The sequence below is a fragment of the Barbus barbus genome, assembly GCF_936440315.1.
Source record: "Barbus barbus genome assembly, chromosome: 19".
Lineage (NCBI taxonomy): Eukaryota > Metazoa > Chordata > Actinopteri > Cypriniformes > Cyprinidae > Barbus > Barbus barbus.
The window spans coordinates 10,819,298-10,844,718 of record NC_136747.1 but is presented as its reverse complement, the minus strand read 5'-3'; the positions used below and the strand labels follow the sequence as shown (position 1 = coordinate 10,844,718).

General features: G+C 35.7%; 2 protein-coding genes across 2 annotated transcripts in view; one reads left to right on the top strand and one right to left on the bottom strand.

Annotated features, from left to right (window-relative positions):
* Positions 1 to 2,225: 2,225 nt before the first annotated feature.
* Positions 2,226 to 9,817, bottom strand: LOC306884860 (transmembrane protein 64-like). The gene is made up of 3 exons (XM_079441086.1): positions 8,699 to 9,817; positions 4,323 to 4,478; positions 2,226 to 2,811 (listed from the first exon to the last, which is right to left on the bottom strand). Exons 1-3 carry the CDS (start codon positions 9,398 to 9,400, stop codon positions 2,626 to 2,628), a joined length of 1,044 nt encoding a protein of 347 aa, XP_079297212.1. The 5' UTR covers positions 9,401 to 9,817; the 3' UTR covers positions 2,226 to 2,625.
* A 2,959-nt stretch (positions 9,818 to 12,776) lies between these two features.
* The window catches only part of LOC306885138 (N-terminal EF-hand calcium-binding protein 1-like), a 35,362-nt gene continuing 22,717 nt past the window's right edge, over positions 12,777 to 25,421 (top strand). Inside the window, exons 1-5 of the mRNA XM_079441490.1 lie at positions 12,777 to 13,290; positions 16,548 to 16,572; positions 18,300 to 18,408; positions 23,366 to 23,391; positions 24,562 to 24,659. Of these exons, the coding sequence (XP_079297616.1) occupies positions 13,204 to 13,290; positions 16,548 to 16,572; positions 18,300 to 18,408; positions 23,366 to 23,391; positions 24,562 to 24,659 (345 nt within the window). The 5' untranslated portion in view covers positions 12,777 to 13,203. The remainder of the gene's footprint in view (positions 13,291 to 16,547; positions 16,573 to 18,299; positions 18,409 to 23,365; positions 23,392 to 24,561; positions 24,660 to 25,421) is intronic.

The following is a 25,421-nucleotide window of genomic DNA, read 5'->3' as shown; positions in this document are numbered from 1 at the left end:
ATTAAGGTTTGCCAAGAACCTCACAAGACCCCTTTGCTATTATACACACTGTTGCATATCCCACTGTCATTTGAACTGGAAAAATAAGACAAAAGCACTGATACATATCCTCAAATTGTCATTTATTTTTGTTGTTTGTTCAATTTTTATTCTTTTTGCATTTTACATCCCAACAATCTTTAGCTTTTCAGTTATCACAACCCCATGCCTGCTCGAATTAGGGTCTGAACACACCACAGGCAAGTGTCCCGTTTCAATGTCTTAGGCAGCAAGAGGTACAAGGCAGGTTGACATCGTAACACAAGACCAGGATTGTTGGATCTCTACAATGTAACTCAGATGGCGAATCAGCATGTTCAGTTTTTATTTATTGCTAAATTCAGAAAACAGAGGGGCTATTCCATTTCCTTGAAAAAAAAAAAAATGAAATAAAAAAAAAACATTCGTCCCATTTTAAGTTAAGGAATGTGTCTATTTGTGCACAGTTACACCTGCACTTTTCAAAATAAATGCAACAACTTGTTAGAAAATCTATTTGCACACTCTCCATGTAAGAAAAAAAAAACGAGATGGTGTAGATCACTTTGTAGTAAAATTGCAATATTAATTCGAGCCCTTGTCAGCATTTCACTCAGACCCTACAGTCCAAGTAGCAGCAAAACTATAACTGGAGACGTAAATACAGAGTAAGATGAGATGGTTTTTCAGAATGAGCAGCACGCCAGTGTTCCACTGATTGTCAGATTATGGTGACGCTCTAGTGTTGATACTGTAAACCAAATGGCGAGTCTCAAATGACACTGAGAATGAAGTCACTACCGGCCGAGTGTACATTCATTGAGAGCATGCTTCTTATAAAAAAGAAAAATGTGGATAAAAAGCTCACAATGATTTACAGCATGAACGGCTGGATTTAAAGTATATTTTCATGTCAACCAGCACAACAGTGTCAGTGTATGGGTGAACGTAACGAGAAGACAAAACATACAAACTAAGCACCAGGATTGCATGAAATCCCTTGCATGGAGGGATTCAAGCCCCCAGTGTGGAAGCTGAGAGTTCACTGTGGCTCTGAGCTCGTTAACAGAAGCCTGTGCTAAATTATATAGCCGGGACCCAAATACGTCAGTCAATGCTCAGGAGTCTTTTGTTTCTAATTAGGTGACTCTCTAAGGAGGGAACGACAGACATTACCATGACTGGAGTCGTGTAATAACATTTTAGATGTAGTTTGCAGTTTTGTCAGTTATTTGTAGCTGTTCCTGTCGCGCTCAAGTGTGCCGTGGAAGCTTTGAGCTGAATTTTTTACTGGTGTGCATTTTTTTTTTTTACAAAACTGCCAAAAGATGCACCGTAGGCAATAAAACGTGAGCCATTTTAGCACTGTGCCAAAAACCCATTAGACTGACTTCAGCATTCGTTACAAAGTATACAAACATATAACAATGATTCCCTTTCTTTAATATATCTCTCTCTCCATAATTTAGGGAAAATATTTATATAAATACATATCTTTATAGAATTATACAAATATATTCAATATATAGAATATATTCATAATAATTACTTTTCCCCGCTTTTCGCCTTTATCTTACATATTCAGTTTGTTCAATTCCATGTGCAAACGTTCTGAATTAAGATTCTAACAATGAATAAATTAACAAAAGTGTTGTCAAAAATGCTAACAGCCCTATAATAAAGCATTTGGTTAAATAATACAAGAAAAAAGGCAAAGAAGTTCAGTTCTCTCAATATGAGAATGAGAAATCGAACACGTACGATCATACCGCTGAGCTAATCATGCTGCACTAAAGGTTCTTGGCAGGACATCCTTAAATATCCAGCTAAGAAAATTTCCTTCCCTCCCATCTGTTCCTTACAAAACTGCAGAGTAGCAAAAGTGTTCCCAGTTTGGCAAGAGCCAGAATTTGTATGCAGGTGGTAATAAATGATAATAGTTTTTCGGACTCTAGACATAATATGAAAAGAAAAAAACCATCAAGCAATACCTTTAGATGAATTTTAAAAAAAGTATTACAAAAAATTTAAATTCTTCATAGGTATGTGTGTACGTATATATATATATATATATATATATATATATATATATATATATATATATATATATATATATATATATATATATATATATATATATATATATATATATATATATATATATATATATATATAAACAAAAAAGAAAACATCTTAAGCATATTAACCTGATATATTAGTTGGGCCCTCTTTAGCAACTAACTACAACTATAACATTTGCTTTAATTAATTTACCCATTTCATGCTTTAGACCGCCTATAAAGTTACATCATTTTATATTAGTATCATAAAAAAAGAACTTTAAAAATAAAATGTACCGCAAAAACAAATATATCTCAAGTCAATCTCATAAAATTCTCACAATACTGGCCCAGGGTCCCAATCTTTGGGCAATGTTTCCATCAAATTCTGATGATGGGCTCTTCGGCTCTTTGACAGTCCAGTGCCGCTCCACATCAGACCTCCATCATAACAAGAACAGCTGGCTGGGACTGTAGCAGCTCCCAAGACAGATCTCCATCCGTCCAACTGGATAAAGGATTGAAATATGTTCAAGACAAGCGGCCTTCAGACCACGTTGATCCCCCCTCCCGCGGCAGCCCGTTTGCTGCAGTAGGTCGAGCCGCTGTGGTTGGCAGCTCCGCCGTTCATGTACGACGTCTTCAGCTCCAACTGGCAGGCTGCAATGGCGGCGTTCAGTTCCACTTGTGCTCGATGTACAACATAAAACATCAGGCCTATGCTGATGAAGATCTGATGAGAGGAACAGAGAGAGCGAGTCACTGGGTGGATCTGCTGACTGAGCTGGACGACGGTTGATACAAACATCCACATGATGGGACTTATTCAGTGTGGCTGTAAATTTAAGCAATAATTCCTTGGCTGATATTTCGAAACATCCTGTTTCAGTCAAGAATTCATTACTGGCATCTAACTTTACTACACACAAGGGGAAATACAAAATAAGAACACATTTTTGGTCAAAGCTCTGCCAATGACCATCTATAATTATGGTTTACTACATGTTCCACAAGAATCTAGACTAGACGTAAATATTTCATTTCCTCATACGGTCACATATCCTTTGCGGAATCTGCAAAACACCATTTAAATAAATACATAAACATTATTTTTCAATAATGTTATTAAATTCTTTATACATCTTAGTTTTAGTGCAGGAGAAGACATATGTGACCCTGGACCACAAAACTAGTCATAAGGGTAATTTTTTTTAAATTGAGATTTATACCTAAGCTAAAAGCTCAATAAATAAGCTTTCCATTGATGTATATGGTTTGTTAGGATAGGGCAATATTTGGCCGAGATACAACTATTTGAAAATCTGGAATCTGAGGGTGCAAAAAAAAAAAAAAAAAAAAAAAAATCCAATATTGAGAAAATCGCCTTTAAATTTGTCCAAATGAAGTACTTGGCAATGCATATTACTAATCAAAAATTAGTTTTGATATATTTACGGTAGGAAACGGACTAAATATCTTCATGGAACATGATCTTTAATTAATATTCTAATGATTTTTGGCATAAAATAAAAATCGATAATTTTGACCCATACAATGTATTTTTGGCTATTGCTACAAATATACCTGTGCTACTTATGACTGCTTTTGTGGTCCAGGGTCACATAACACAAACAAGTATATTCTACAATACAAATCAAATGAAGTTGCACAGATTATCTGTGCACATCCTTGGATTTTAACATTGGGTTATACTCTTAAGCATTAATCACTGCTTATAGCCTTTTGTGATTCTTGTCTATTAGTCTCTCAATTGTTCAAGTGGCAAAGCTAAATCTAAACGCCACTGAAAGTTCCAGTGAATTCTGAGAATTCCAATATGCAAAGCATACTGGGAAACCAAAGAACTTTGCAAGAACAGCTTCAAGGCAACATTATATTGTGCACCACTAATTGTGTGCAATCGTGTGTAAAAAAAAAAACCCAGGTAATCGTGTAATCAACAGCAAGAGTCAGAGTTGCATTCTATAAACGTGACTCAAAAAAAAAAAAAATTCCTAGTGTCCTAGTGAGGCTCCTCATTAGCAAGCTGCTTTGGATAAAAAGCACCTGCTAATATGCAAAGTCTTGGATCCAAATGTGAATGTAAACTTCTTTTGATAAATTTATTTTAATTAACATAACTTCTTGAAGATTCCGTATGTTAACTTATATGCCAAACTGTACATACAGGGCTCTTACCGATTTTCTTTCAGAACCTTTCCAGTTTAATTTTTGGAGGTTTACCTGCAGACTGAACACGAAGTATCCACTGACGCTCTGTTCTGCGATCACGTCCTCCATTGTGCGCAGGGTGGTGCCCAGATATGAGTTAAGGAGTTGTGTTGGGAGAAGTCCCACTGAGGAAGCCACTAAATAATTTGGCAAGGACACATCTGTGATCTGTCAAAGAGAGCGACAACTATATTTGGTCAAAGAGTTGGTCAAGATTAATCCGAGCGTTTCCACCGCCTGCAAGAATGTGTCATCAGCCTCATTTAACCCCACTGTCCTTCACATGCTAATTAGACTTTTCTAGCCTCTCTAATGCACTAGAATCGAAAACATTTCAATATCAATCATTTTTCTTTTCTATATTATCAAATGTTGACATGCTAGCCATTTTAAAATCTTTTTTAAACAATTAATTTCAATTCAATTTCCTCAATGTAAATACAACACAATGCACAGATTTGTTCTGCAACACCTGTAGGATGTTTTACTGGTTGTATTAATGCTTGGAATATTAAATACTTAAGCAGCGCTTCTGTCCTGTTCCAAGTCTCTTAGACTTAAACAAATTAAAGCATTGTATAATTCAATTGTATCACCTTGTAAAACATGGTGCAAAAATGGCGTCTTCAAGTGCTAAAGTATGAACCATGATGTAAAACCCTTCTATTTTAGCTCATTAATAGACTGGCGAAGATGCAGGCATTGTTTGATTTGGGTTGCATCGACCTATTAATATTCATGAAGGAGATAAAATTATGCATTCTTGTTCTAAGAAGCGACTTCATTGTAAATTGCTGTGTTGGGTTACCTACATAACGCATCACATTCTGCTTCAGCAGAAAACGCAGTGCACGTTGAAATATGGCCCTTTCTATAGGACGTGCTTACTGAGGAAGCGAAACACAATTCCAGTGTGACCCATTTAGTGCCGACATATCACACCCTTGGGCTGTGATCCCACTGTTATGTAAAAAAAAAAAAAAAGAATGCCGAAATAAAACCAATTAGGGTTAACACAATTACAGTTAGTGCTACTTGCTTTGTTCACTCACTTTCCAAATGTAGACTGACACAAATTGAATAACATCCTCATTGATATTAGGCCTATAAGTAGAGGGTGGCAGGCTAATGGAGCGAGAGAACTGACTCTGACGTATCAGGTTCAATCCCATGTAAAGCAAACTCAAAACTGAGGAGTTACTGAGATGACCCAAGCGCTCGATCACTACAGCGTCCTTCAGAAAGAATAGAGACTTGCGTTGCTTTAAGGGCAATGACACTGTAATAGTGTAATGTAGGTTAATTCTGACTCAAAAGTGATGGCTAAATAGGGCTTACGACAAATCCAGCCGGTCTCATGAAAATGCGTATAAATAGTACGCCAAATAAAAATAAACATTTGTGGTATTGATACGCAAAAATGGACTTTGGCGTACATATGATACAAACGTGTTTGGCGTGCATATGATACGCATACCCCACAACACTAATCATACCCATCGCGTAGCATATAGACGCCAAAGTCTGTTTTTGTGCATCAATACCACGAGTTTTCATTTTTATTTGGCGTACTATTTACACGCACATTCATGAGATCAGGTAGGACAAATCAAGTCTATTTTTTCCATTTTGTGTAGGGCAATTGCAAGTCATATCTAAACAGAATTTTAGCATCATTGAGATATATAATGTTTTATTAACATTTGAAATAAATTTTATTTTTATATCTTCCAATTCAGATTTAAAAATGAGAAATGTTGCTTTGCCAAAAGGCGAAATAATATTTTTATTAAATATTTTATTTCAAGTAACGAAAATGTTCTAACTGATTGAAAACAAGCTGAGAAATCAGCGTTTCTTATTTTATTGTGATTTTATACATTTGTAAATCAAGACTGCACATTAATGGCCAACTTTTTTTTACTAGTCCTCTTAACTGCATGAAAACAAAACTGTTATTCAAACGTGTAATTAATTATACACAGAAAGTCAGCGCCATTCCAATACTAGAACACTCCTATCCTGTCTGTTGTTAGTTTACACAATTTCACACAACAGTCTGAGTCCAGACTGCTCACACACAGAGTTTGGACTCTGTAGCTATGCAACAGAATCAATATTTTATTACAGAATGTTTACGGCTTGTTGATTATAATGGGAGTATTCTAATTTTGCTTACAGTGTATATTGGCTGTTGTGCAAAATACAAATTGCAAAGGCAAATTTACTAAATACTAAATAAATTTACTTTTTTTGTGTGTGCGCCAAAGTTTTAGGGTATCAGGCGATGTGTCTTTAGCATCCATTTATTGAACAGTTGCCTTAGGTCTAATATACAAATGTTAAATGCAGAGATAAATCAGAGCTTTTAAGCACATGTTACAAGTGTTTAACCGCTGCAAATTTTTTTGTAATTGACAATATTTACAATTATTTAATTACAGCAGCCGTAACTGTGGTTTTGAATATTTTCAATTAACTATGCAGCCCTATACAAGCCGTTTAACATTAAAGCGGATTGTTAACCTAGAAAATGACACAAACTCCTGCTGTAAGCAGGTGGTCAATGTTCATTTCCAGCACTCCTGAAACCCAGATATAATCAGTCACTGTCAGCCAAAATGATCTGTCAAGTGGGAGTGGTGCAAAACATTCAACTTGTATTAAAAAACATCTGTTCATAATAATTGCCATCATAAAACAAATTCAAAGGAGAAATACATTAACATATGAAACATCCAGTGAATAAATTATGCAAACAATAGACAAATATGTTCCAAAATGGCAATAAAACACGCTGAATAGTGACTACACTAAATCATTTACATAAAATTCAAATCTCATTAAAATCACATTTAGAAGCCCAGAAAACTATATAACTTTTTGGGTAAATTATTTAAATGTTGCTGTATATTTACATGTGTCACCATGCATTTATCAAAAAGGTTAAAGAAAATGGGTTGGAAGTAATTCTGAGTAATGCTAAAAATGCTGTTAGACACTTCAGTAGGTATGTATCACTGTTCTGTACCGTCCTCCTCAGTCATTGTTAAAGGTTGCAGTTTCTTTCTCATGTGTGTCAGCTAATTAAAAATGTACTATGCTGGTTGTGCAAAGTGTCTGAAGGTAATATTTCAATGTACAGAGAGACCTGTCTTTATACCCTTGATCCTGTGAGGAGCAGTTATGATTGATTTAAATCTGGCTCTCAGCTAGTGGTCTTAATTATTTAATTCCAGCAAAGCTGGATAAAGCCAACTGGACGTCCCTTAAAGATTAACAGCCACTTCAATGCTATTAATCGGACACCTTTGTGTGCTGGGTGTCTTTTTACTCAGTTAAAATAAATCAAATTAATTAAAAATACATAAATAAATATGGAGAATTATGTGTTTTGCTCCAGTGAAAAAAGATTGTGAAAGCCTGAATGTCAGCGTTTTGTGTTTTTTGCTTCAGGGTCACTCAAAGCAGGGTTTCTCTCTCTAGTAAGAAAGTGTAAATGAGCAGAATGACTGCAGAACACTTTGAGCGGGATGGGAAATCTTTATCACAATCCACTCACTCATATGTTGATCCAGATTGGCTTTTTGATAAAAAGGATTTGGTTTCAGACATTTCTCAATAACACCAAAGCTAGACCATTTTCTTAATTTGGAGCGATTTTCAAATATATGAACTAATGGTGGGTTAATGGTAATGGTTAATCAAAACCATTAAAAACTATTTGTTACTTAAAACAAAATAAACACTAGCTGAAATAAAACAGATGATAAACCTTAAACTTATTTTATTTGAGCTAGTTGCCAGAACAACATTTCTCACTTAAAGTACAATAAAAAAGCAAACCCAAAACTGAAGTAAATTAAGGCCTGGTTTCACAGACAGGGCTTAGACTAAGCCAGGATTAGGCTATAGTTCAATTAGGACATTTAAGTCATTTTTATGAAAACAAACATTACTGATCTCCATCTTGAGACAAAACAAAGGCATTGATATAGTTTAAGATAAATAAGTGCAGGTTTCAGCTCAGATTTACATTTTAGTCTGGGACTAGGCTTAAACCTCGTTTGTGAAACCGGGGGAAAGTAAAATAACTAAACTAATAAAAACTAATATAAAATAACAAACACTACACAAAAATGACTAAAGGTTATATATATATATATATATATATATATATATATATATATATATATATATATATATATATATATATATATATATATAAAAAACACTCGAAATTGTTTTTATAAAAATTATGGCAATTAATCAATGACACCAAAATAATACTGGTGCGAAATTAGTTACATGAACATATTTGACATGCGTAAATTCCTGGTCAAAAATAACAATTGTGTCAACTGCATAAATGGCCAAGAGTGACTTACCGAGAAGACCGCGTTCTGGAGGCCGAAAGGAATCGGCGTGAGTCTCGCTAAGGCCACAATTTTGAGTCCACTTCCACCCTCCACCACCCTAATAACAGCACTTAGCTGTTCACTGCTGCCGATCTTACCCAGAACCCAGTTCGTCAGCAGTCTCTTACACACCACATGAGCGATGAAAGTCCCGATCAAAACCCCAACCATCACTAGCCCCATGCCCAACACAAACCCATACAAATACCCCGCGGCCACGTTCAGCACGATATAGCCCCAGCCGCAGGGGAACGACACCGTGATCAAGCCCACTATGAACAGCATGGCTCCCACAAAACTGTCCAAACTCTCCACCCACAGCAACACATCCTTCAGGTACTGGCGCACCAGAGCCACCGAGGAGAAGCACACGGCTGTCAGGACGCACGCCAGCAGGGCACTTTTAAAGCAACAGGTGGTGATGCAGCACGGATGCCTGAACTCGGGAGTGAAGGACGCGGCGGTCTCGGTGTGACCCGCGGGGTCAGCCTCCGGTTTCCCGCAGTTCCCTCGCTCGTCAAAGACGTTACAGATCAAGATGTCGATCTTGTCGCAGTCCAGCGGGTCCGGGGTGCGCTGCAGCCAGCGGCTCAGCTGGAGGTGTCCTTTCCCCGCGCCGTGCTTTAGGGCTTTCAGCACACCCTGCACTGGCTCCGAGCTCCACATATTCATCCCGACTTCATATGACTCCACTGGATTGATCGATCGGACCAGTCCAAAATGTTGACCCTTGAATGTAGGCGACACGTTGCCCAACCTGGGCTCCTCTGGCGAAGCGATCCGCAACGATTTCCCCTTGAAAGCGAGGACTAGCAGTCCAGTGATTTATAATCTAGTGATTTATCTCGTAAAGACTGATGTGGAGTCGCGCCACTTCAAGGACTTGAGCTGCAACCGTGTCATCTGTCGTTCGCTTATGAACGCCATACTCTCGACCCCAACATCAGAGGAATAAACCCCCTCTCCTGTCTGACGGATAACTTTCCCGAGTCCGGGCACAGTTCGCTCCAGAGTCCCGCCGCTCAAACCGTCACATCTCTTCGCTCAGCTGAGCACGTTTGCCGGACTGCTTGTTTACTTGCGCTCCGCGAGCTCTTGCACACAAGAGATGTTTACGCCAAGCGTTATTCATACCACTGTTTGTTTCCCAGCATTCCGTGCGATCTCGTCACGTGATCTCATGAGCGCACGTCTGTGAGTATCGCGATAACACACAACTGCTCTCGGATTCACCTGAGAATGCTGTTCACTAACATTTCAGCGTAAAGTACATTCACAAGTGGAGATATTTCACTCATGGTCGGATGATAGTTTTGGTTAATCCAGTAAATTTAGGTAAATATAAATTTACTAGAAACACTGCTTTTTGGTGTTATTGAGTAACACACACAAATTAGACACTAGGCTGGAGACTCTTTGGATAAAAAGTTATCTGTGTTGTTCAAAGTAGCATATATGTGTATGTAAGCCCATTTCTGCCTCATAAGACAAAAACTAACTAAATAAATAAAACACATAAAAATACAGTATCTCACAGAAGTGAGTACACCCATCACATTTTTGTAAATATTTTATTATATCTTTTCATGTGACAACACTGAAGAAATGACACTTTGCTACAATGTGAAGTAGTGAGTGTACAGCTTGTATAACAGTGTAAATTTGCTGTCCCCTCAAAATAACTCGACACACAGCCATTAATGTCATGGGGGGGGTGTCATGGTCTGGGGCTGCATGTGTGCTGCTGGCACTGGGGAGCACAGTTCATTGAGGGAACCATGAATGCCAACATGTACTGTGACATACTGAAGCAGAGACTGGGCCGCAGGGCAGTATTCCAACATGATAATGACCCCAAACACAACTCCAAGATGACCACTGCCTTGCTAAAGAAGCTGAGGGTAAAGGTGATGGACTGGCCAAGCATGTCTCCAGACCTAAACCCTACTGAGCATCTGTGGGGCATCCTCAAACGGAAGGTGGAGGAGCGCAAGGTCTCTAACATCCACCTGCTCCGTGATGTCATCCAGTGACAACCTGTGAAGCTCTGGTGAACTCCATGCCCAAGAGGGTTAAGGCAGTGCTGGGAAATAATGATGGCCACACAAAATATTGACACTTTGGGCCCAATTTGGACATTTTCACTTAGGGGTGTACTCACTTTTGTGGCCAGCGGTTTAGACATTAATGACTGTGTGTTGAGTTATTTTGAGGGGACAGCAAATTTACACTGTTATACAAGCTGTACACTCACTACTTTACATTGTAGCAAAGTGTCATTTCTTCAGTGTTGTCACATGAAAAGATATAATAAAATATTTACAAAAATGTGAGGGGTGTACTCACTTCTGCGAGATACTGTACATACATGCATGCTTTGGTATAATTAAAAAATTGGTAGATAGTCTCTTTTCAAACTTTATTTGATAGATAGAGAGATAGATAGATAGATAGATAGATAGATAGATAGATAGATAGATAGATAGATAGATAGATAGATAGATAGATAGATAGATAGATAGATAGATAGATAGATAGATATTTTTTTGGAATTTAACAATAAACTGTTTTACTTTTTAATTTCATTATATAAATTTAGTAAAAACAATATTTTTGGTGTTATTACGGTGTTATGATTTTGGTGTAGTGACAACATAGATTTGATAGTATTAGACACTCTTTGAACAAATATTATGTACCTTTATTGTATTTCTGTTTTTAAAGTCCTTTTTATAATTTTTCAAAGAGCATTTAGCCTATACAAATACACTTAGTTCAATAGCGTAAAAAGAAACAGCTTCAGCAAACACTGGGATTTTATTTAAAATACGGTAAAATGTATTTTATCCATAGATCTCCAGTGTTATCAGTGTTCATAATTTTGATATTTGACACCTTTTACCTTTATAACAGATTCTGTCCCTCCTGCAATGCTGCCACATAAGCTCTTAACTGTGTAGTAGTTTGTTTATTTCACAATTAAATACGAATAATATATAATCATGAGAACATAAGCACTGGTTCTCTCCCAGATGAAGGCGGTGTCCTAGGCTTTTTTGCACACTTCACACTAGAATTATCCATAAAAGATGAATGGATGGAAGGTTATGGAGGCATAGGACTTTACCCTGGTTGTCATTAAACCACTTTTGAATTATTTTATCAGTATTTATGGGAATATTATCAGACTGGAATATGGGAATGACTTGAGACCACAGGGTTTGCATCATAGCCATTCATTTAGGTATAACCACACCGAGCAGCAATCATCAGACCTGTCTGCCATGTCATTACAGATCGTCTGTGATTTTAGACATTGAAGGTTAAAGGCAACAGTTGGCTTTGTCCATAAGTAAACGTGTATGAATGTAGAAACCTGACTCATCTGGCCATCGTACATTCATAAACACTCTGGCCAAGGGTAATGGTTTTGTTCTCTTTACAACAGATTATGAGTCTTTGTGCATCGGCCTTGTGCAAGTGGTTCCAGTTTAGTCATAAACCACAGACTGTCTTTTAATGTAGCCGGGGTCAGTGAGTTGCTTATGTCATTCTGTGTTAGTTTTTGTGGGTGTGTTTTTGTGTGATTTAGCAGCTACTCTATTAATGAGATTTAACTCGAGACTAGTAATTGCTATCAAACTAATGTAACTTAATATTTCAGTTTTACTGTCTTCAGTTTTTCAGTGATTACACTGATTCATTTGAAAAACGAAATGGGGACATGTTTTGTTACAAATAGGCTATGTTATTTAAATGCTTCAAAGGTAAATTTCTCAATATGATGCTTGTTCTTGGCATGTTTTACCACAAGATGTCGCTGCTGTAATTCACTGAAAGATTGTTGTGCTTCAAGTGAGAATTTTACTTAAAAGATAGGAAGGTAGAAAGGACTTTTCAAACTGTTAATTAAAAAAAAATAATTAAAAAATAATGAATTATTTTTTTTTTCTGTAAGAAAATTCTAAATGTGAACATAATCCTGTATTTTGAACTGTGCTATGATCACTTATATAGTTTACGAATGTTATCATGCCATTATGTACTTATCCTATTGTTGTAGGGAAAATATCAGTGAGCATACGTTTACTATAGTCTACCGTTATTACATTTTTATGCTGACATCTTTCTACACCATTTTCATGTATTTTTTGCAAGTTTTCTATTAGCATATTCTGTCATTTTCATCCAAACAAACATGAAGAAACACATCATAAAACATCAAATTTGTTTATCCCCGCTGAGACAGGTAGGGAATAATGACTAGCGTGAAAGCACAGCTCAAAGCGAATGTGATTGGTGCTGGTGCTCCGCGCAGCATCAGGAGACCTGTGGCTCATCACTGGAGTACAGAGACAGAGCAGAACGCACGCTCCCTCTCCCTGCACGCGCACTTGTGTGGACGAATGAAGGCTTATTACTATACCTGAAGCAAAGAGTTGCAGTTAGATTATTATTTACCACAAGGAATCACAATGGATTGCTCTGAAGAAGTGCAGTCACTCTCAGATGAAGCCTGCACTCCCATCGAGTTGAAGAAAGGAATGTCAATATTTTTGGATGTGAGTATTTTAAAACATTTTTTAAAACCTTGTCTGATTGTAATAACGAATTATTTATGCTGAACGATAAAAGGAAATTGGAGACGTAAAATAACCTGTTGATAGATCTGTTGATAGGGTTTTGTGTTGAGTGTCCACTTGCAGATTGACAGATCATCACCATAGCTTTAAAACAGCTCAAGGTGCACGAGTTTTGTTAATTATTAGGGGCCAAGCACCGAAGGTGCCTATTATATCCGTTGGCGTTCTTCTTTCGTTTCTTCCGCTCGAAAGTCAATCGCAGCCCATAGAACCGTTTGCGGGAAAGTTGTCAAATTTGGCACACTGATAGATGATACTGTAAATAGTAACCACACCAAATTTGGAGTCTCTAACTCAAACTCTCTAGCGCCACCGCTTGTCCAAAGTTTCACTCATATTTATCTTAATAATTAACTTTTGAACCGTAAGCCACAAAAAAATCAAGAATCGTAAGGTTTAGTTTTTTTGCTATATTCAGTTGTTCGTAAAACCTACTTTGTCGAATATTCAATTGTTTGTAAAACCTACTTTGTCGAACTCGTCCTAGACGGTTGGTCCGATTCTCACCAACATTGGTTCAGATCATCTACAGACCATGCTGGCAAAAAGTTATGGAATTCAAGTCGATTCGTCCAAAAAACGAATACGCCGAAAAGCACGCAAAAATGGATCTGAGGCTATATCTTTGCACAGGTTTGACGGATTGAGACGAAACTTGGTGTGTGTTATAACAAGCATGACCTGAGGCTACCTGTAGTGTTTCGGCACTGTGCTACCTAGTGGTCAGGAGATATGAAAAATGCCTATTTTTGCTCATAACTTGTGAATACTTTGGCCAAAAATCATAAAAATAGTCTCTTTAGATTCGTTGCATCATGCCGAGTCCAACCATGTCCAATTCCCATGTAAGCCATTTTGGGCGTCGGCCATGTTGAATTTTGTAGTAAAATGCTATATTTTACGAACGCATTGACGTATCGTTACGAAACTTGGTATGGGTCATCAGCACGATGCCCTGAAGGAGCCTGAGAAGTTTCGAAGCAGCGCCACCTAGTGGTAAAATCAATTTTCACATGCTTATAACTTTTTTGGGGTTGACTTATTTTCAAGAGAGTTACATTTTTAGACTCCCGAATTCAGTCCAGCGATACCAAACTTGCCAGATTTTGGCTTATGGGTTGTGCAGTGTTGCATTTTTAAAACATTTGCCAATAGCTTAGAAACCATTACTCTGATCGACACGAAACCACCATAGGAAATTCGGAAACTTAGCATCCCGGCTATACGTTAATGCAGTATAACAGTTTTGAGACAGTGTCACCTTGTGGTCAAAACTTACAATGAAATGTCAAATAATTGCTAATAGCTTTCTGTGAATTTTGCCTATTGTAATGAGACTGGCATCACTGTTCTCAGCATGACCCAAGGAATCTATTAATACCAATGTTTCCATAGTCAGCCAAACTTCCTCTCTGCCCTTTTGATTTACTTTAAAAACCTACTTTTTCGAACTCCTCCTAGACTGTTGGTCCGATTTTCACAAAAATCGAATCATATCATCTTCAGACCATGCTGACAAAAAGTTATTTTGTGTTGATAGACAAAACAGTTTTCACATAGCACAACAACGAATTTGAGACATGATGCCAAAATGACACTTGAGGCCGTATCTTAGCAATGCTGTGGCATATTGACAACAAACTTTGTGTGTGCCATTGTCACCTCACACAGAACACACCACATCGATTTTATAACGGTGCCACCTGTTGGTAAAAGTGAAAAGTCATTCAATCATATTACTAGTAGTTTTAAATGATTTTTAAGCCATTTGGACTACAATAATCTTAAAATGGCTTCAATTACTAATTTCTGCAGTTGGTCTGAGGCTCCATACTATGCTTAGCTCCTCATTTTGCCGCTGATGTGCTTGGCCCCGTCATTGCTGCTTGCAGCTTTATTTTGCTTAATAATAATCATTAACATATATTACTTAAATTCCTAAGTTGCCTGCAGCTGATTATATATAAATATATGCCTATACTATATATATATATATATATATATATATATATATGTATAATGTGTGTGTGTGTGTGTGTGTGTGTGTGTGTGTGTGAGACCAGTCAGAAGGGTCAAGTTTTTGAAACTGAGATTTCTACATCATCTGAAACCTGAATAAATTAAGTTTTCCATTGATGTATGGTTTGTTATGATTAGACAATATTTGGCCAAGATAGAGATTTGAAAATCTGGCATCTGAGGCAGCAAACAAATAAATAAATAAAAATAAATTAAAATATTGAGAAAATCACCTTTAAAGTTGTCCAAATTAAGTTCTTAGCAATGCATATTACTAATCAAGAATTCAGTTTTGATATATAGGAAAATGACAAAATATCTTCATGGAACATGATCTTTACTTAATATCCTAATGATTTTTGGCATGAAAGAAAAATCTATAATTTTGACCCATACAATGTATTTTTGACTATTGCTACAAATATACCTGTGATACTTATGACTGGTTTTGTGGTCCAGGGTCACACACACACACACACACACACACACACACATATATATATGTCTTGATATAGGCCTGGTGATGTGAGACTGACATTCTTCATAGATATTCATGTTATGCTATCATCATTTAGTCTGTTTTACAGTCATTATGCATAATGTTAATTAGCATAATATTAATTAGTCATTATGCATAGTTTATACACATTTGGTCATTAAATCTCTTTTCTGCTCTATAATGGATATGGATCTCCCTCTACAACAAAGAAACGCTCTAAAGGGCGATTGTAAGTGCGGTTTTAGTTGCTAATTAAATTGTAGTGTGCTGTCTAAAGAGCTTCCCCTGAGACATGAGGTGTGTATTGTTAATTATCATACAGGAATAAGGAAGCACCGGTTGCTGACAGATTGGTGGCATAGTTTTTTACTCCTCTAAGCAGGAAGCTATATTCAGCATAGTCTTGGCATGCCTAGCAGAGAACCATATTTAGAGTGTGAATATTCTCGCTGTGAATTGGGACTTTATTTAACAGACCACTACAGCGCGCCTGAGTGTTCAAAGTCAACATAGCCATCATCACTTTTTCTTTCATCGCTGCTCTTTTTAGGCCTCGACCTAAATAATTTACAGTGCTAGAGTCCCTTTACATGATCAACGCAGCATGATTTTTCCATGGCCCCTAGTTATTAACTGATATTGTCCTGTTTGCTTTCAGATATTGAGAAGAGCTGATAAAAATGGTAAGACAGTGCCTTTCTGTGCACTTGTTGTTCTCCTGCATAATAAAGTGTTTGTTTTAGTCTCGTACACATTACTCTAACTGTGCATCAATATGTTTGAACGGTTGTCCATTCACAGTCTATGCTGTTGCTCTGTTGTCATGGAAACACTAGATGTCCATACGTTTCCTAATGTTAGTCAATATTTTAGTAGAGCGATACAAACAAACGTCACTGTGATCCTTCTTAACATCTCCTCTTATAGTTCCGTTTTAGCAGCCATGGAATTTTAAAAATAGCATTGATTGGATTTCTTATGTGAAGTTTATTTAATGCATTGTGAATTCAAACTCAGTTTTTTTAAGTTTTTTTGGCTTTAGCATGGATACAATGATTTGTTGGTTTAACTTAAAGTAATTGAAAGGGAATATGCACAAATAACTGAGTAAGATGATGTTCATTGTAAGTTTAAGTATCTGAATGGTGTGAATGTAATGTCTAATTGTGCATATTGAAACAAAATTCAAATGATAAAAGTATTTGTATTAATATTACAATTATTATCAATTATAATTTAAAACATTTTATGATAGTTTAATCAGTCTAACTTTCTGTTAATCATATCGTGCAATGTAATTGACTTTTAAACTATTTTACAATACATATATACAGTATGTAAACACTATATTTTGAAGCATTTTTAATAAGTTCTGGCTTTGTAATATTGAATACTATCTTATCAATCAATGCAATTTCACAGTCTAGTCAAGTCATCTTTATTTACGTAGTGCTTTATATGATACAGATTGTTTCAAAGCAGCTTCGCAGTTATAAATGTAAAAATAACATTAACAATTATGCAATTTCTTTTTCTGCAAAATTTCAACTTAAGCTGTAAAGTAGCTCTAAATAGACAATAATGTCATTATTCAGCTTCAGTCAGTTCAGCATTAATTCAGTTCTGCTCAGAAGGTAAGGTCGTCATTTAGCTCAAATCCAGTTCAATGTTGTTTCAGTTTGGTTAAAAAACAGTATTGATATTGCAAAATCCAAATTTGATTTGACTATAAAGCAGCTCTAGAGAAGACAATAATACCATCATCCAGCTCTGTTGATGTCAGTGAAGGCAAAGTGATTATATTGCTAAATGTTAAGTGTCTTTTAAACCCAGACTAAGCAAACAATAGTGAAATATTATTTAACATCACTGAACCAACCTAAATACATGAATTTATACAAACAAAACTCATTTTTATTGGTTGAATTAGAAAGAAATATCTCTTTATGGTAACAGTTGCAGGTTTTTAAGTGTATAATGTCAGGCACAAGGATTTCTGCAGACCTCTTTCCCTCTTCCTTATATTGTGTTCTCTCTGAGGCACTTTCACTGCATTTTATTTCATATTATATATAGGCGTATACAGGCAGTACATTTATTCTATTTTGAGTATAGGCTGGCATGACTCACCTGTCACTGTTTGTTTGAAAACCTCTGGGCATCTGCGCCAACTAACACGAGCCCTCAGCCCTGTCGCAAACATTGTCTCTTGGCATCTGTGTGTTCATGTTTTCCCAAATACCTGAGATCTGACGTGCATGAGCTAAATTGGCATCGTCTGAAGGATGATGAACTTTGCTTGCTTTCTCTTTTATAGATTGAACACTTTGTCTTTTTAAAATCTGAAATAGTTTTATGAGTTTGATTTGTTTTTGAAGGCAACTTTTTAATCACATTTTGCTCTCTAAAGATGATGGGAAGCTGTCCTTTGATGAGTTCAAAGCTTATTTCTCAGATGGTGTTCTGTCAGGAGATGAATTAAAGGAGCTCTTCCATACCATTGACACTCATAACACAAAGTAAGTATTGCTGCTTTACATTCACATACACATACTAACGACAAGGCACCATTTTGGGTTCCTCAGTGATTGAATGCACAGATTGAACCCTTTGGAGGTCTTATTCATTTCACTTTTGGTGTGAAAGGTCTGTTACATTTACAAAAAATACAACTTTTTTATATTAAAACCACACAAGCAAGCCCAGCCCAGACGAGAAAAGGTAACTCCAAAGTAACGTATACACATAAGTAACACAATTAGTTACTTTTTTGTGTGGGAGTAACGCAGTATTGTAATGCATTACCTTTAAAAGTATCTTTCCCCAACACTGCCAGTGACCAGGAGTAAAACAGCAGAGTTGTTGAATTGTATCATTGCACTCTTATTCTAGCTGTCAGACTTCAATCCTTAGACATATGTGATGATGCTGACATTTACACTTTTAGGAGAGAGAACATCATGTGAATAAATTACATGTTAGCAGCTCTTCAACACGAATGCAATATAAAAAGCATGAGCATCCCTCTGTGGGCATTGCTCCATTTTATGCTTGCCAATTTAAACCAACCTTGTTTTTTTTATCAGTATTTATTTATTGCACCTAATTAAGTTAATATATGAATTAATATATAATATATGTCATTAATATATGAAATACCTATACATTATTCCATTAATTAAGTGGAGTATTTAGATGGAATATGTATTCTAACTGTTAGTTAGATGAGGCAAAATAAGTTATTAGCAGGATAAACTGAAATGAACAGCATGTCAAAACAAATCCTGCTAACTAATTTGAAGGCTGCTATTGAATTAGTGAAGGTAAATGTCATATTATGCAACTGTGCCTTGCTTTAGAGAGAGCTTACAGCCGACTAGATACGCACTGCTTTTAGAATATTGCAACAAAATTAAGTACAGAGTTAGTTGCTAACCTACTAGTAGTTACTAGTAGTCTCGAGTATGTGGACTTTACATTCCAGTTTATGTAAGAATTTACGAATGGCTGGTGAAAACCTACCCAGAAGAGGATTGAGTCCAAGTCAAGATCGAATACCGTTTCGTATACCCTCTGATTCCAAGTTTTCAGGATCATTTCCAAGAGTTGATTCCAGACTAATTTTCTTGATTGACAAGAAAGAAGGAAGAAGTCACATACCAGCACACTAATCTTACTATTCTTGCCATAGAGAGGTATGATAAAAATAATAACAGTATATGCTAGTAAGCATTTCTGAATTCAAATCATTCAAAGACTCACTTACCTCAATGTCTTTAACTGATTTCTGCCTATACATTGGTGTTGTATAATGGTGTAACAATAAATAAATAAATAAAATACAATGAAATAAAATTAAAAAATTCTGAACAAATCATTTAATGAATAAATGATTCATGAACGTTAATGAATAAATGAACGTTTTTGATCAACAGTCATAACATTTGACCCATTGGGATCATCAAAATCCTCAGTACTCGCTGTTATGGCTCTTCGGTTATTTGATAATTAGAGTAATGGACAGTCAATTTACCATAGAGATTTAGCTGAGTTCACCTGATGCCGCTGAATCAAAGAATCAATTCTTTTTGGAATCAACTCCCGCCCTACATTTACATTTACATTTAGTCATTTAGCAGACACATTATCCAAAGCGTCTTATAAATGAATACATATTAATAAATACTAAGGAGATTAGAACTCTAAATGGTGCCTCAAGTATCTCTTTATCATTTTTACAACATTCTTACCATTTTTCTTGTTGTATGATTTTGTAACAAAAAAAAAAGGCATGACTATACTGTACACTCTAAAAAAAAGGTGCTATATAGCACTAAAAGTGGTTCTTGGCTTGTAATCATAGGGGAACCTCTTGTGGTGCTATACAGCACCATATCTTTAAAGGTGCTATACAGCTCCTTTGTCAAATGGTGCTATGTAGAACCATAAGAGGTGCCATATTGCACTGTTTTTCTTCAACAAAAATGGTGCTAAACAGCACCAACAATAGTTCTTTACAAGCCAAAGAACTACTGTTGGTGCTGTTTAGCACCAGTTTAGCTGTTTAGCTACATGTTCTGTATGTAGCGGTGCTATATAGCCCCTCAGTCATGCTGAAGAACCACTGAAGCACTATGATTCCCCTATGATTACGAGCCAAATAACCACTTTTAGTGCTATATAGTACCATTTTTTTAGAGTGTAGCAAGCATGCAAGAGCTTTGCTTTAACGCAGAGCTGGAAGCATTGACTTCCACCCAGCAGCCACTCTGTCCTGATGATGTCATTACAGCGTCTGCTGTGAGTAACATCCAGCGAGGACGACTCGATCATGGCACACTCCTGTCACACTGATGCTTATCGTGCTTCTGGCTTGTTTGACAAAGCCATGTCAGTGGCCCATGTTGATGTGTGTGTTTGTGCGAGAGAGATAAAGAAGTTTGCTTTCTTCTACTTTATTTTGAGTTTTTCTTCAATGAAAATGATTAGGTGTAAAATTGTGCAGAAATAATGCACGACGTGCCAGAGGAAAAATCTGGTGTTTTTTTTTTTTTGTGGGAGGTGAAACATCAAACCTACATTTAAAGGGTTTAACCAAAAATGAAAATTGTAGGCTATAAATATCCCAATATTTCAGAATATATAACGATTAATGTAATCTGTGTAGCATATGTTATAAGGAGTAGATCTTCATCTTGCCTTCACCTCCTCACAGAATGATTCCATGTCACTTAAGTCATCTTGGTTTCCATAGCAGCAGTGCTCCTGGCTGCTACATGCTCTCTTTGTAGTAGGTGTTTGATGAGAATGTGCTTCTGATTTTATTTTCCATTCATTGTGTGGCTGGGCTGATTTGGTTTGATGTAGTATTTCAAAGAAAAAATTGCTTTTGTGTGCCAACATAATGGTCGGCTCTTCCCCTTAGTACAAGCATAATATTGTTTTGGGTCAAGCATCAATTATTCATTATGACTGATTGCTTTCTCAGGAAAATGTCCACAAAGTCACTATCCACTTGTCATACAATACATTTTACCTGACGTATGATCCCAAATCCCATGTTACTTTTGTGTTGAGAACTATTAGTTATGCAAAATTAACCTGGTATATAAACACATAAAATGTCCATATCCTTGTCATAATGTCATAATTCGGCATAGAACTGGCAATCAATTGATTGTAATAACTATTTTGAGTTATTAAACTATTTTGTGCAAACTTGTTACTGTATGATTTTCCACACACTACCCGAAAAAAAAAACTACTACTACTAATGCTACTAAATAATTTTATACACAAATTGTAGTGCATTTATCAGGCTAGTTCATTCATCAACCCTATTACCAATATTGTAAAAACAAACATTTTTCTTTACTTGCAGCCATGTATTTAATTTAATTTATTTCTTTTTGAAATCAGTTTTTTAAAACTGTATTTAGACACATTTGAGAGTTTAAAATGAGGTGTCCTGCATTTACTTTCAATATCTCAGACACTATTATATGTGCTTGATATGTCTGAAAAAATCATTTAAAGCATGACTTCAAGCGTACTGACAGATGACATAGGTCTTTATCTAAATATATCCGTTCCACCATCACAGATCAGATTGTCAGTATATGGATTATCACAATTCACTAGTCACAGATCCTGGAGGGAGGATTCCTTGAAAACGTTTTCTCAGAAGAATTCATAAATCTTTCCTTGAAAGTGACCCAACCATTAAAATCTAATCTTTAGGTGTAAGAAGAGCTCAGGTTTTTTTATGTTTGCACTAAAATAAATTCAACCCACTAAAATTGAAAAGGCAGAAACTTAATTATAGTGAATTCATCCCATTTTAATGACGATTTCAATCCCTGTAGCCAATGCTTTAACCGGTTGAATTTTTAACCACTTTATTATCTGAGAGCGAAGAGTTATTTAGTATCCATTACACTGAGGTCTGTCTTTCTATGGTGTAATGTCTGGTGGAGCAGGTAGATATGAAATGAGATATGAAGATTATTGACAGTGTATAGCGGGTGCTTCTTAAGGCCTTATTGATGTGTTGTCTTCTTCTGTGCTTTGAAGGCTTTACCTCCTGCTACGAGATCTAGCTCAGTTAACAGTTCAGCCAAAACGCAAAGCCCCCTGTGACTATGTTTTATCCAGCAGGTCTAACAATAGTTATTTGTTTGAGTCTAGACAACCAATGAATGCATTGCCTCCATACAACTGCCAAATGCTGCAAATCGTCCACCCACTGTGCTTCAAAAAGGATTAAACGGTTAATCACTGTCACTCTGTGAAGCTAATGGAAATTGCTGTTAAATTTGGCATATTTCTCTCAGTAAAAACTCTGTTTGATGTTCAGTGCGAAAGTAAAATAAAACACTAATTTTACCTTTCAGCCAATTTGCACGTTCCCATTCATTTTGAATCATAGTGATTTTTAATACAAAAAGTGAAATATGGATAAAAATCCATTTAAATTATTCTATAAAATGTTATATAAAAGTGTTAAAAAGATCAATAATATTTTATAAGAATATTATATAATTATGTTATTTATAAATATATGTACTGCTTTATATTTAGTTCCTCACCACTACATTTTTAACAAACTGATTTTTTTTTTTATTATTATTTTTTTTTTTACAACATTACATATTGTGTATTCTGACTTTTCATATTCTCATCCGGTAAGATGATGACTTTACCTCTCATCAGAGCAGGGTTGAGACATGGACTTGTCAGTGGACTCAGTGTTTGCCTGGTGGGTGTTATTCAGGGTTAGAGATTAGCTGTCTAAATATGACCCTCTCTCATTAGACAAACATCACGGTCCCAAAGGACCTGCCTTTGAGCGGGATGCTGTCTGCATAGCTTGAAATCAGCACAGAACGTTAGATGCAGCTCACATGTCTTTTAACATGTTGTAACATTCATGTTGTGGAAAAGAAATGAACATGTCTGCTTATGGTCTGTTTACAGCAATGTGGACACGGATGAGCTGTGTGGTAAGAGTTCACACTTTTTATTGTTAGTATTACTGGGAGGGAGGTTCACTGTGATGATGACAAGATACTTGAGGCAGTATTTGGGGTTCCTCTGAACCCTCTGGAGACACACTTCAGAAATGACAGTATACTGAGGAAGCCATGAGATCCTTCAAGAAATCTAAAGACTGACATTGGTTCCATATGAGTGAAGCACTCACAAACAAATGAAGTTACTTGAATAAACAATAGGATATTTAAGGCATCTTTACAGACTGCTTAGAGGTTCTCCAGAGGGTTCTGCCTCAGGTATCTTTTCATTTATTATTTTTTTTCTATTCAAATTATATTTTACTTGAAATATATTACACTGTTTTGTATACAGTAAATATGGGTAATTTATTTATAATAAATCAATTATATATAAAAAGGTTTGAGGTCAGTAAAATGTAATAATGCTGTACTTTTGAACTATTCATCAGAGAATCCTGAAAATAATTATTTTTCAGCATCATTATTATTTTTGTTGCTTAATTATTATTGGTACTCAATTTAATACTGGTTCTCGTTATTATAAATGTTATGAATAACAAATTATTATAAGTAACAGTTGTGCTGCCTAATATTTTGGTGGAAATCATTATACTTCTTTCAGGATTATTTGATGAATTCAAAAGAACAGGATTTATTTGAGATAGAAGTCTTTTGTAACATTATAAATGTCTTTACCATCACTTTTGACTAATTTAACACATCCTTATTGAATAAAAGTATTTTTTAAATACTTAAAAAAAAATCTTTCTTACTCCAAACTTATGAATGGAAGTGTATCACAGTTTCCAAAAAATAATGAGGAAGCAGCATGCTTTCAACATACTGATAATAATAAGAAATGTATTTTTGATCAATTAAATGCAGCCTTGATGAGCATAAAATACCTATTTAAAAACATTAAAAATAAACCTACCAATCCCAATAAATAAAGGGAAGAAATTAACTTACGAAAAAAAGCAGTAAAATATTAAAATGAAAGTAGGTCTCAAATTATTGTATTCAACTTTGAAAATATATTCTTATTCTATGCTAAGGCATATAATTATTTCCATTATATCAAATGACGTTTGAAATGTGTTTTTCTGAAAACATTGTTGCATGTATTTTAATATTTTAATTAGTCTTTCTTTCCTTTAGAATACTTCTCTCAGCATCTTGGAGAATATGAAAATGTCCTCGCTGCCTTGGAAGACCTGAACGTATCCATACTGAAAGCCATGGACAAAACCAAGAAGGTGAGTTGCCTTCTTATGCCTTGTTTAACAAATGGACTTGATCTCAATTACGCACTTGCCTGAAACCACATCTATGAGAAAAGATTGAAAATAACTCCTTATCTAATGTATGTCTGGCCATCCTCCGACTGAAAGCAATGATAGCTGTTTACTTGAACATATGTAACCTTTGTGTATTTTTGTGGCTGCAGCCATTTGTTTTTAACTCTGAGCGTTTGTGAGTAGGCGGCAGATAGACGTGATACCTGTAAGCACTAAAATTAGTATTCTGCATGCATTCCTGGAGGCTGTTAGTGTCTTATCTTAATCTTAATGGATGTTATTTGTCAAGAATCAAAATCAGACTACTCTCAAAATACAACAATTATGTGGCTACAAACTACAGTCTAAAACATTTTGTGTTTCTCACACAAACAAAATTGACTGTTTTTTAAAGAACTTACAAATTAGTATTCACTGCAGTATACTCATGGTTCTTCACTCAAGGTTACACTGGAGTTTGAAATAGCTGAGGACTGATGTCTGTAAACATTTGGACATCACCCACAACATTATTGATCAATTTAGAGTTGAAAAGAACCCAACCATTTGTGTGGTTTAAGCAATCATTTTATAAAAGACTGCTACACCACAGTCTTCTTTTAATAGGGAATTAGATGGTTTAAAACTTTAAAGTTAAAGTTTGGAAAAAACAACAAAAGCAAACATATTAATTAGGGTAAATCAGGGATTGTTATCATAAACTAAAACAAAAAAAATATT